We start from the raw sequence: 13,226 nt of genomic DNA on the forward strand, positions 1-13,226 counted from the left end.
AAAGGAGGTGCGGGGGGGAAAGGAGGTGCGGGGGGGAAAGGAGGTGCGGGGGGGGGGGGGGGGGGGAAACGAGGTGCGGGGGGGAAACGAGGTGCGGGGGGAAAGGAGGACCGGGGGGGAGGAAGCGCGGGGGGTGGAGGCGCGGGGCGGGGGGTGGAGGCGCGGGGCGGGGGGTGGAGGCGCGGGGCGGGGGGTGGAGGCGCGGGGCGGGGGGTGGAGGCGCGGGGCGGGGGGTGGAGGCGCGGGGCGGGGGCGCGGGGCGGTGGGAGGCAGCGCGGGGCGGGGGGAGGCGCGGGGCGGGGGGAGGCGCGGGGTGGGAGCGGGCGCGGGGCGGGGGGAGGCGCGGGGCGGGAGGGGGCGCGGGGCGGGGGGAGGCGCGGGGCGGGGGGAGGCGCGGGGCGGGAGGGGGCGCGGGGCGGGGGGAGGCGCGGGGCGGGGGGAGGCGCGGGGCGGGGGGAGGCGCGGGGCGGGGGGAGGCGCGGGGCGGGAGGGGGCGCGGGGCGGGGGGAGGCGCGGGGCGGGGGGAGGCGCTGGGGAGAGACGCGGGGGGGGGGGTGGCAGGAGCGCGGGGGGGAGGCGGCAGGAGCGCGGGGGGGAGGCGGCAGGAGCGCGGGGGGGAGGCGGCAGGAGCGCGGGGGGGAGGCGGCAGGAGCGCGGGGGGGAGGCGGCAGGAGCGCGGGGGGGAGGCGGCAGGCGCGCGGGGGGGAGGCGGCAGGAGCGCGGGGGCAGCGGCAGGCGCGCGGGAGGGAGGCGCGGGGGCGGCGGCAGGCGCGCGGGGTGGAGGCGCGGGGGCGGCGGCAGGCGCGCGGGGGGAAGGCGCGGGGGCGGCGGCAGGCGCGCGGGGGGGGAGGCGCGGGGGCGGCGGCAGGCGCGCGGGGGGGAGGCGCGGGGGCGGCGGCAGGCGCGGGGAGGGAGGCGCGGGGAGGGAGGCGCGGGGAGGGAGGCGCGGGGAGGGAGGCGCGGGGAGGGAGGTGCGGGAGGGGGGAGGCGCGGGAGGGGGGAGGCGCGGGAGGGGGGAGGCGCGGGAGGGGGGAGGCGCGGGAGGGGGGGAGGCGCGGGAGGGGGGGTGGCGCGGGAGGGGGGGAGGCGCGGGAGGGGGGGTGGCGCGGGAGGGGGCGTGGCGCGGGAGGGGGCGTGGCGCGGGAGGGGGGGTGGCGCGGGAGGGGGGGAGGCGCGGGAGGGGGGAGGCGCGGGAGGGGGGAGGCGCGGGAGGGGGAGGCGCGGGAGGGGGAAGGCGCGGGAGGGGGAGGCGCGGGAGGGGGAGGCGCGGGAGGGGGAGGCGCGGGAGGGGGAGGCGCGGGAGGGGGAGGCGCGGGAGGGGGAGGCGCGGGAGGGGGAGGCGCGGGAGGGGGAGGCGCGGGAGGGGGAGGCGCGGGAGGGGGAGGCGCGGGAGGGGGAGGCGCGGGAGGGGGAGGCGCGGGAGGGGGAGGCGCGGGAGGGGGGAGGCGCGGGGTGCGACGCGTGGGGGGGATGCGCAGGGGATGAGGCGCGGGGGAGGCACGGGGGGAGGCACGGGGGGAGGCACGGGGGGAGGCACGGGGGGAGGCACGGGGGGTGAGGCGTGGGGGGTGGGTGAGGCGGGGGGGGGGGCTGAGGCGTGGGGGGTGGGTGAGGCGGGGGGGGGGGGCTGAGGCGCGGTGGGGGGAGGCGCGTGGGCGGCGGCAGGCGCGGGGGGGGAGGCGCGGGGGGGGAGGCGCGAGGGGGGGAGGCGCGTGGGCGGCGACAGGCGCTGGGGGGAAGCAGGCGCTGGGGGGAAGCAGGCGCTGGGGGGAAGCAGGCGCTGGGGGGAAGCAGGCGCTGGGGGGGAAGCAGGCGCTGGGGGGGAAGCAGGCGTTGGGGGGGGAAGCAGGCTGGTGGGGGGGAAGTAGGTGGGTGGGGGGGAAGTAGGCGGGTGGGGGGGAAGTAGGTGGGTGGGGGGGAAGTAGGCGGGTGGGGGGGAAGTAGGCGGGTGGGGGGGAAGTAGGCGGGTGGGGGGGAAGTAGGCGGGTGGGGGGGAAGTAGGCGGGTGGGGGGAAGTAGGCGGGTGGGGGGAAGTAGGCGGGTGGGGGGGAAGTAGGCGGGTGGGGGGGAAGTAGGCGGGTGGGGGGGAAGTAGGCGGGTGGGGGGGAAGTAGGCTGGTGGGCGGGAAGTAGGCGGGGGGAGAAGTAGGCGGGGGGAGAAGTAGGCGGGGGGAGAAGTAAGGGGGGGAAGTAAGCGGGGGGGGGGAAGTAAGCGGGGGGGAAGTTGGCGGGGGGGGTCGTAGTAGGCGGGGGGGAAGTAAGGAGGCGGGGGGGGGGAAGTAAGGAGGCGGGGGGAAGTAAGGAGGCGGGGGGGAAGTAAGGAGGCGGGGGGGAAGTAAGGAGGTGGGGGGGAAGTAAGGAGGCGGGGGGAAGTAAGGAGGCGGGGGGGAAGGAGGCGGGGGGGAAGGAGGCGGGGGGGAAGGAGGCGGGGGGGAAGGAGGCGGGGGGGAAGGTGGCGGGGGGGAAGGAGGCGGGGGGGAAGGAGGCGGGGGGGAAGGAGGCGGGGGGGAAGGAGGCGGGGGGGGGAGGCGGGGGGGAAGGAGGCGGGGGTAGGAGGCGGGGGGAAGGAGGCGTGGGGAGAGGGGGGTAATGGGGGAGAGGGGGTAATGGGGGAGAGGGGGGTAATGGGGGAGAGGGGGGTAATGGGGGAGAGGGGGGTAATGGGGGAGATGGGGGTAATTGGGGAGATGGGGGTAACGGGGGAGATGGGGGTAACGGGGGAGATGGGGGTAACGGGGGAGATGGGGGTAACGGGGGAGATGGGGGTAACGGGGGAGATGGGGGTAACGGGGGAGATGGGGGTAACGGGGGAGATGGGGGTAACGGGGGAGATGGGGGTAACGGGGGAGATGGGGGTAACGGGGGAGATGGGGGTAACGGGGGAGATGGGGGTAACGGGGGAGATGGTGGTAACGGGGGAGATGGTGGTAACGGGGGAAAGGGGGTGACGGGGGAGGGGGGGTGACGGGGGAGGGGTTGTGACGGGGGAGGGGGGGTAATGGGGGACAAGGGGGTAATGGGGGACAAGGGGGTAATGGGGGACAAGGGGGTAATGGGGGACAAGGGGGTAATGGGGGACAAGGGGGTAATGGGGGACAAGGGGGTAATGGGGGAGAAGGGGGTAATGGTGGAGAAGGGGGTAATGGGGGAGAAGGGGGTGAGTGGTGGGGGAGGAGGAGGTGAGAGAAGGGGGAGAGTGGAAGGGTTGGAAAATAGGTGGTGGGGGTGAGGGGTAAGGAAATTTATGTGGGTGGTGGGGTTGAGGGGGAGGGAAGCATCCATGGGTGGTGAGGGGAGAGGGTGGGGGTGGGAAGCCTCCGTTGGTGGTGGGGGGTGAGGGGAGGGAAGCCTCTGTGGTTGGTGGGGGGTGAGGGGAGGGAAGCCTCTGTGGTTGGTGGGGGGTGAGGGGAGGGAAGCCTCCGTGGTTGGTGGGGGGTGAGGGGAGGGAAGCCTCCGTGGTTGGTGGGGGGTGAGGGGAGGGAATGGTTGGTGGGGGTGAGGGGAGGGAAGCCTCCGTGGTTGGTGGGGGGTGAGGGGAGGGAAGCCGCCATGGGTGAGGTGAGGAACACTACCATGGGTGGTAGGGTGAGGGGAGGAACACTACCGTGGGTGGTGAGGGTGAGGGGAGGGAAGCCTCTGTGGTGGTGGTGGGGGTGAGGGGAGGGAATCCTCTGTGGTGGTGGGGGTGAGGGGAGGGAAGCCTCCGTGGGAGGTGGGGGTGAGGGGAGGGAAGCCTCTGTGGGAGGTGGGGGTGAGGGGAGGGAAGCCTCCGTGGGTGGTGGTGGCGAGGGGGAGGGAAGCCTCCGTGGGTGGTGGGGGCGAGGGGGTCGGAAGCCTCCGTGGGTGGCGGGGGCGAAGGCGTGGGAAGCCTCCGTGGGTGGCGGGGGCGAGGGCGTGGGAAGCCTCCGTGGGTGGCGGGGGCGAGGGCGTGGGAAGCCTCCGTGGGTGGCGGGGGCGAGGGCGTGGGAAGCCTCCGTGGGTGGCGGGGGCGAGGGCGTGGGAAGCTTCCGTGGGTGGCGGGGGTGAGGGCGTGGGAAGCCTCCGTGGTGGTGGGGGTGGGGGGAAGGGAAGCTTGTGTGGGTGGTGGGGGTGAGGGGAAGGGAAGCTTGTGTGGGTGGTGGGGGTGAGGGCGTGGGAAGCCTGCATGGTGGTGGGGGTGAGGGCGTGGGATGCCTCTGTGGTGGTGTGGGTGAGGGCGTGCAAAACGTCTGTGGTGGTGTGGGTGATGGCGTGGAAAGCCTCTGTGGTGGTGTGGGTGAAGGCGTGGAAAGCCTCCGTGGTGGTGGTGGTGGTGGTGGTGGTGGTGGTGGTGGTGGTGGTGGGGGTGAGGGGAAGGGAAGCCTGCATGGGTGGTGGGGGTTAGGAGGAGGGAAGCCTGCATGGTTGGTGGCGGTTAGGAGGAGGGAAGCCTGCATGGTTGGTGGCGGTTAGGAGGAGGGAAGCCTGCATGGTTGGTGGGGGTTAGGAGGAGGGAAGCCTGCGTGGGTGGTGAGGGTGAGGGAAGCCTGAGTGGTTGGGGGATTGGACAGGAGAGGGGGAGAATGGAAGGAGAAGACAGTGCACAACCTGCTGGAATGGAAAGAGTGGTGTGTAAAGAAGAGAGAAGAGAAAATATAATGTGAGGCAGAAGAAGACAGGTTAGCAAAGGTTTAGGTCACATGAATTACAGGAGTCCAGGTAATGATGGAGAGAGTATTCCCACATGCATACTTCAGAGAAACTAGTGCTAGAAGGGAGTATCCAAGAAACTCACATAGTGAAGTACCTGCTGCAAATCGTGCTCTGCTTTCTCCCAACACGCACCCCCCCCCCCTGCCCCCCACTTCCTCCCCACAAGGCCTCCACTTCCCTACCCTCCATGCAGACTATCTCCTCCACATTTTCCATGCCTCTCCCTCTTCATTTTCACCTTCCCCCCCCTTTCCTGCCCTACTATGTCCCTTTCTCCATCCCCTATGTGATCCTCCTCCTGAATTCCTCGTCCTTGTTGTGCAGTCGCTGAGTCATCTGATGAAAGACCTAGCTCACACTATCCCCATACCACTACACCCACTTGCCTTGAGCATCCTTCCCTCTCTCCTCCTCATTTCCATCCATCCAAGCAACTGCTCTCAATACTCAGTAATCAGTCTCACTGCAATGACAGGAGTATGCGTGTGCCTCTCTCTCTTGTGGGTATGTGTGTGTGTAAACACTTTTGCTAGAAATAGTTCAAAAGCTCGAAAGCTAGTGTAAATATTGTTTTCTGTTAGTGTTTCTATGTGCCACACATTGGTCCAGTATATATGAGCAGTTACCTTTCCCTTATCTCATTTATTATTCCACCCAGGCATTTCCATTATAGTTATTAATTTCTGTTTTTCAATTCTCTAACCCACCTCAAAGCCACACACTGACCAAAAGAATACCAGTTCTGTTTCTTCTGATGATAAAATTCTGCTATGTATTCTGTGCTGGAATATCCAAATAGGTAATTATTTTACCCAGGAGGATGACATCACCTTCAAGCCATACAGTACAGCACTATGTTCTCAGAAAATATAACAGCCATAGTGTCCCATTACTTTCCAACATTAGTTTTAGAAATGCAAAGGTATAAGCCTAAGAATGAATGTTCACTGTACGTGTCACCAGTCATTAGCATTTACAGCCATGGTTGATTTTCATTTCTGTTTGTTTAAACTAACTCTGTCAGGCCACAAAGCTTTACATTCTGTAGATAGTTGTACACAGTGCCAGTCAGCTTTTATATATTGACACCTTTTCCTGTAATTGCATGCAGGAATAAAGGTTCAAGTATCACTAACAAGTAGTGAACAACATTGTAGAAAGAGTTCGGGGAGTTTCATACATTTTTAAAGTTTTATCTAACTCAAAATAGAAACCCAAGAACAATAATACTGCTGTATAAGAGCGAGGGGATGTCTATTTACCTCTTGCAGTATCCGAGTAATTTAAAAATACACAACATTAAACTGTAGTTCAATTTTTAGCTTCTGCGACTTGTGAGCAGTTATTTCACCAATCAACTTGACATATAAGAAACAGAAAAATACATTGCACAGTTGATGAAGGGAAGGAATTGTCATTCCAAACCTTGGATTAACAAATATGGAATTTGGAGGCAGTATGCTGGTAGTAACAATTGGTTAGCTGTGTACTACACAGTAGTGGAATATTACAACAAAAACATTTCATTATTTTTCTTAGAAAATAAATATTAAAAAGAAAATATTGTACTTCATGACTACAATTATTAGTTAGCAATGGAACTATTTGTACAAACACTGGAGTTAACCACTGGTAATTGTATCTTATTCTTCTGTTTGTCACGCCATAGTCAACATATGTGCACGTGATTTAATTTATAATCAGTAATATAAAATTTTTATTTTCCTGAATGCTGTAGTTATACGGCAGTTTTTGTCTGTCCACCACACCTGTAGGTAGAGACAGAGATCAATCAGTGTATCTGAAAATATACATTGCCATTATGATTTCCATCTTTTAGCTCCTTCAGCCTCATGCTAGGTATAAAATATTATGTAATTTTCATACCAAGATCGAGTTAGCTGTTTATAAAAAGGCAACCACAGAGTTTAAGAGTGACATCAGCAGACACTGTTGCAGAAAAAAAAGAGTGTACCACAATAATGAATTACTGCTAAATGTTTCTTCCTTTCATTTGTGCATTGTCCAGTATGCACAGTCTATATCAGTGTAGTGAATAGGTCTTTATGTTTGTCAGTTTATTTTGGACAATTCTCATTTAAATTTAAATTTTTTCTCAGCATGGAAAGTAATTCAAATAATATTCTCAGTGTGTGCACAGAGCTACCCCAAAATATGTACCACAGGAGTTAATGTTGGAAATAAATAAACAAGCCTTAATGTTTCAGTGTGACAGTCAACAGAGATTATCCTTATGAAAAAGAAGATAAGAGCATTCAAATTCTGCACAAGAATGTATGAATGTGATACTTCCAAGAAAGATTTTCATCTACCTCAGCAGAACTAAGAATTTAAAATGGTCAGTTTCACAGATTGTTTGACCTCCTCGAGATAGTAAAATTTCACTTTTACAATAGTTCCATGACAAATTATATGCACTGTGTTTTGTTGCAGTTAAGCTTTAATTTGTCTTCTGAAAGCCACATGTGATATAATCAACTACCCTATTAGCTAGATCATTTACTTTCCCTTCTGTGACTTTCTCAACACTTGTGCACCTGCAAAGGGAAAATTTTTTGAGTCAACCTGCTATGTTCACAGTTCATCGATATATACCAAGAAGCGCAATAACCTCAGACCATAAACATGTGGCAACCCACACTTCACATGATCTCAATCCTTGTGAGATTTTGAGACTGAAGGGCAACATCTGCTTTCTACTTTCCAGATATGAAGTGAGCTTTCTCCACAATCCTGTAATGCTCCAACTTGTGCAAAAATACTTCATGGTCCACACAGTCAAAAGCTATTGTTAAACCAAACAAAATACCTGCTGCCCTTAACTTAATGTTTAGGCTTGTTAGTGTCTTCCTTGAGATTGCAGTACTGGAAAACGATATAGTGAACATATTCTTTGCCACTATCACCTAACTAAATCTTAGCATCCATAAAAAATTACACCTCCAGCTGTGTAACATTTAATCATTTTTGTTATGCTTTTCATTGCACCTCAAATGGCATATATTATGTGGGTTGTTGTGTTCATTCTTTCAGACTCTTACCATAATGTGTAGTCATTGTTTTGGATGCACCCCCCCCCCCCCCCCCCCCCGCCCCACTCACCACCTTTCTCTGTTCCATGTTTAAGAAGAGCTGGAGTAACTGTCACAATACCATGTGCAGAAATAGTAACTTTCAGTTTCATAAAATGAAATGGAATTACTTTCTTTTTGAAGAATTTTTAACACTACCACAAGAGCCTCCACAAATATCACTATTGCTATCTATTACAGTCTCTGTCTTTAGCTTGTCTGTTCACTGGAAGATACAGATGATGTGTGATGATGTACTACAATGTTGTTTTATTGTTGGTCCTCTGCCAGTCTCATTATGAGCTGCAAGCAACATACAATCTCAAAATTACTGAGGTGCACAACTTCAAAATAGTTACACAACATAGCTTGCTTTGACATTCATTCATGTAATACATTATACACATATTGAATAATGTGCAAGGGCAGCTAGCTATCTTTCCTACTTTTTCTTTTCTTATACGGGAGTAACAAAATCTTTTTCTATTTCCACTGTCTCTAAGGTGTCATCATGAATACAATGTACTTACATGCTTTTAATTTGCAAGATATCCCTTGTTATTTTACTATCTCCAAATGTAACATGAACAGAAATGCCAAAACACTGACATCTACATCACTGTTGGAAACAGAAATATGTATTTAATTACGATTCGACAAAATGTTTGCTATTGGTAAGTACCTACATGTGTTCCTTTATGCGGTGATAATATAAGGTGATTTGCACACATTTCCAACAAAATCAGCAGAGCTGCTCATAAAAACTATTGTGGCCAAAGGAGACCACTAACCATTGATTTATAAAGCTTTGTAAATAAAGTTATAACTCAGTCAGTGTCATTACAAACTGGCACAATTTCATTTTGTACAGTTGTTTCTTAGGCTTTCAACTTTGTTAGCCACCAACCTCTGCTGGCAGCTTATGAAGAAGAATTTCTAAATCCTCATCTTTTAAATGCTGTTCGCTTTTGTTCTATGTCAGGAACACTGACCTTTTTTTGGCAGGCTTTAGTCCTGAGAAAAAAATCTCTCAGTGCACCATCAATAACAATACACCAGTGATAGAAACTCTTGAGCAACTAAAGTAATTCTGGAGCAAAATCATTACTTTGCCCCCAGAACGCACTTCTCACTGCTTGTGAGAAGTGTGTCTATTGAAGCAGAAAAGTAACATCACTTCTTCACAATGCATAACTGGCACACAAAAAGAACTACAACTAAACTTCAAGCAATTTAAAAATATATTTCAATATGAAATTTCTGTAAAGGCGTTTCATTACAAAAGTCTGGCACAGGTCACATACACAACAATTACTTTAAAGCAAATAATTCTCTTAGGAGAATAGCAATCTGTATCCATTTCTGAGGTCCAAACTGCTGTTCTGTAAACTCAAGAGAATCAAAGAGACAATGAACTAAAATTTTCGACAAATCATGTCAAATAATTAGATTTGATAATTTACATTTTATGAACTGAACTTCATAGAAAAAGGTGCTATTTCTTTTTATATATTCCGCACTATGAAATTTTCAAGACATATTTCCGAAGGAATAGTGGAAGAAGTGACACATCACTTTAACAAAATAATATTGTAATGGGCAAACAAAATTATCGCCCTAGTGCATTATTTTTTATATATATATAAAAGCAAAGGAATGAAACAGACTTGTCAACACATTAAAAAAATCTTCATATAAGTTCTACAAAAATATACAAGTATTTGTGGAAACACTATAAATGCCTTCCCTAGGGAAAATTAAATAATTACATATTTTTTGAAAGTTACAGCAATCAAAAATATAGCAAATACAATAAATTTCTTAATAAGCAAAGACGCATAAAATTTTTGCTAACAATTACCAGTAAAATATTTTGGTATTTAAAATAACAAAATTTAATCACAGAAAAGATGGCTGATGTTGTGCTACATATATGTACTGACTTTCAATACAATTTCAGCTGCCTACAACTGACAACATATTACTGTTAGGAAGTTACAGCCATTACATCACTGCATGACTACACAGTCATATTAAAATTTCAAACCTTTAAATTACTTTGTTTACTGTACAAGGCAATACAAAAGATAAAAACTATGTTGGATACTTTCCAATAATTTCTGGAAAAAAAGACAGGATTTGGAAGAAACAATCTTTACATAAAAAAGAAATATAATATGAAATTTTATCCTCCTCTTAACAGCAACACAGCACCTGTATTGCAGAAACATCCTTTGGTAATTTGTATACATACAATTGACAAATAAAACTTATTTAAAATTTTCAGTCATTCATACATAACTTCGTTGCATCACCACCAGTACAATGTGTTTAAAATGTAGATGTTTCATACACTGCTTGTCTGACAGTTTCATAATACATCTCATGATGAAAGTCATCGGCAAGAAAAATAAGACTGGACGTATACATCAGTCCTTTTTTCAGTGGTCTCATTTCATTAACACATGGTTATCAAACTTCAAGCAGTGTGCAACTCAACAGACAAAACTCACTGTGTTACGAAAGAATTGCTACACTGCGTCTAGGTCCCCCAGTACTCACATTATCCATACTTGACCATTTTTTGTGTCCATTACGTAATGCCTCTGCCGTTATTTTGTCCTCACAGACACGTGACATAGCCTCTAGCTTTTGAGCTCTTTCTTTGCTGAGTGGCTCAGCAGGAAATGAAAGATCGTTTGCCTCTGCTAGAGTTCGGAGATCGAAGTAATACTTTGCATAAACACTGGAGGGAACATTAATGTTGAATTGTAACATTTCCAGAAACTGCCGCTCAAGTTCATTCCTGAAATAAGTTATTTTTCAGTTATATCGCTATACACAAACATTCCACGAAAAAAAAAAAAAAACTTGTAGAATATCTGCTAATTAAGTAACTATGAGTTAAACTGCTTGCTACTCACATGTCTTCTACAGTGATGTCCTTCAGTATTTGACAGTAATCAACATTCCACACAGCCTGATCATCCCATACTTTTGATGCTAATAAGATTGCTCCAAGAACGATTCTTTTCCAATTGGCAGGGGTTATATCGACTTCAGCATACGTCAGCAGTCTAATACAAAGGTAACACTAAATGTAAGAAAGCATTTCTTGAATGATGTTAAGATATGGAAGATGTATAAGAAGGTGTTTATAGAGGTAGCTGCACAAGTGAATTTTATAGGCAGTTACAATTTACTTTTATTTCATACTAATTATGTCAACATATGTATTCAGCTGAAATTCTAGACATGTAATGTTTTTTCCTTTGGCTCCAGGATTGATCGTGTGTGTGTGTGTGTGTGTATGTGTGTGTGTGTGTCCTGTTCTCAATTTTTGTTTATTATGTATTGTTAGCCACCACAAGTGGAAGATGTGCATTGTTGCACTCCATATTTTATGTCAGTTTTGTGTAATGTACTGACGCTACAATATTCATTTTTGGCACTAATGTAAAATGTGTTATGAAACAAGCTAAGGACAAAATCTGTGCAATTCACGTGTTTACTAACTTATATTTACATGTATAAGCCAACTTCTGGTATTTCCTTTGTGTATGAATAAAATAAAACATCACCTCAAAAATTTTGGTCCAAAAACTTGATATATAATTTAAATGTGCTTTTCGTGTCTAGTGTATCAAATACTAGTTCTGTCTGTTGTGATATATTGTCAACTTTCGTATGATGAGTGATGTAAAAAATTTCTTTTGTGCTTTATATAATGTGAGTAGTACTATCCTCATCCAAAGAATCAATCACCCCAAATTTCAATGTATATCAACACAAATAAACATACATTTTTAAGAATTTTTGGAAGTTGTAACTGTTGTGCATAACATATTTCATAGCAAACAGCATTTGTATTTAATTATTGTAGCACATACAGGGTAACAATTATTGAACTATATGAAATAAAATCTGCATAGTTTTTGTTAGGATGTTCCAACTGCACGGTTGGCCAGGGGGGGGGCATGATGGGAATTAGTATGCTCATGTATGCGAAATTGGCGCATTTGGGTGACTGAGAATCTGCATTTCATGATTAAGAAGTCTCTTCACCCCTTATGGATGACTGTGTGGTGTGCAGCATCCAGTCATGCAATAATTGGTGCGATATTCCTTGATGGCACGGTGACTACCAAACGGTGCATGAAGGTGTGAAAGATGATTTCATCCCCACCATCCAAAGTGAACCTAATTTTGACAAGATGTGATTCATGCAAGACAAAACTCAACTCCATCAAAGCAGGATTATGTTTGATGTCCTGGAGGAGCACTTTGGGGACTGCAATCTGGCTCTGGGGTACCCAGAGGACACTGGCATGGGCCTCGACTGGCTTCAGATCTGAATAGTGACTCCTTTTTGTGGGGCTATATTAAAGGCAAGGTGTACAGCAAAAACCCCAAAACCATTGCAGAGCTGAAAACAGCAATTCAGGAGTCATTGACAGCATCTATGTTCTGACACTTCAGTGGGTCATGCAATATTTCGCTATTCATCTGTGCCACCTCATCACCAATTATGGCAAGCATTATCTGCAGTGACATTTACATGTTGAATGAAGTGAGTGCACGCCATAGTTTGTAACTAATTCATATGTTTTTTCATATAGTCCAACAATTGTCACCTTACGTTTTCAACAGGTGTGTATACTGCCTGCATTAATCAAAACTGAGTGCTACTTCCAAGATTGTTAGCACCTACGTCAAAAATGTTTAAGAAAATTACTAACTTTTATTCTAGATTTTTCTGTTGCCTTAACAGAAATCTCATTTTGTATATTAACTGCTTGAAATTCTTACAGGGAATTAAATTTACTTTTAGCTTAATAGCTCTAGAATCAACATGTTTACACTACAGCTATTTGTTTACTTTTGTGTAAAACATTGCACCAGCCACGCCGTGAATGCAATTCTCAAACAAGGGATGAGTTAGTTGACATATGAAAGCAGCTGGAAACTGCCACGACTACTGTCAAACAATCTGAAGCTGCTGCAGATGGGTGTGTCAGGAGTGCTCCTGAGAGTTGGGAAATATCAAGGCACCTCAAATACTATCCTCTCCTGTCTCCTCTACAGATCTGAACTAGTTGTGCACGACTTCCAGGGGCTTGTCAGTGGTGTGGCTGTGTGCCCTACAGGGGAAACAGCGAACAGTGAAAAGTGTGAGTGTCATACAATTCCCCTACGCAACAAGTTCGACATACTGTCTTACTCTGAAAGTGAAACTCACTTCACCTGATGTGAAACCTACTGTGCCTTGTTTCAAGAGGAAGCAAATGCAAAAACAGTAGGGTCTATTAATAGTCAGCTGTTCAAACATATGGCAAATAATTGTAACCCTTATGGAAATTGCAGAAAGTTACGGGAAGCAAACCATGTGCCGGAAGGCCTCATGCCTACTTGGATCATTCTGGCAACTGGTAGAGAAGGGTGAGAAGAGGCCTTGGTCACATGG

At 50.0% G+C, this 13,226-nt stretch overlaps 2 protein-coding genes across 3 annotated transcripts in view; both read right to left on the reverse strand.

Annotated features, from left to right (window-relative positions):
- The window catches only part of LOC126260528 (basic proline-rich protein-like), an 86,361-nt gene extending 82,015 nt beyond the window's left edge, over positions 1-4,346 (reverse strand). The window contains exons 1-3 of the mRNA XM_049957861.1: positions 4,271-4,346; positions 2,059-2,124; positions 129-1,366 (exon numbers count right to left, since the gene is read on the reverse strand). Of these exons, the coding sequence (XP_049813818.1) occupies positions 129-1,366; positions 2,059-2,124; positions 4,271-4,346 (1,380 nt within the window). The remainder of the gene's footprint in view (positions 1-128; positions 1,367-2,058; positions 2,125-4,270) is intronic.
- A 4,639-nt stretch (positions 4,347-8,985) lies between these two features.
- LOC126260879 (cyclin-Y) overlaps positions 8,986-13,226 on the reverse strand; it is an 84,750-nt gene continuing 80,509 nt past the window's right edge. For both annotated transcript variants that reach the window (XM_049958320.1, XM_049958321.1), the window contains 2 exons: positions 10,687-10,839; positions 8,986-10,568 (listed from right to left, as the gene is read on the reverse strand). In XM_049958320.1, the coding sequence (XP_049814277.1) occupies positions 10,280-10,568; positions 10,687-10,839 (442 nt within the window). In that variant the 3' untranslated portion in view covers positions 8,986-10,279. The remainder of the gene's footprint in view (positions 10,569-10,686; positions 10,840-13,226) is intronic.

Source organism: Schistocerca nitens, chromosome 5 (genome assembly GCF_023898315.1).
Source record: "Schistocerca nitens isolate TAMUIC-IGC-003100 chromosome 5, iqSchNite1.1, whole genome shotgun sequence".
Classification (NCBI taxonomy): Eukaryota; Metazoa; Arthropoda; class Insecta; order Orthoptera; family Acrididae; genus Schistocerca; species Schistocerca nitens.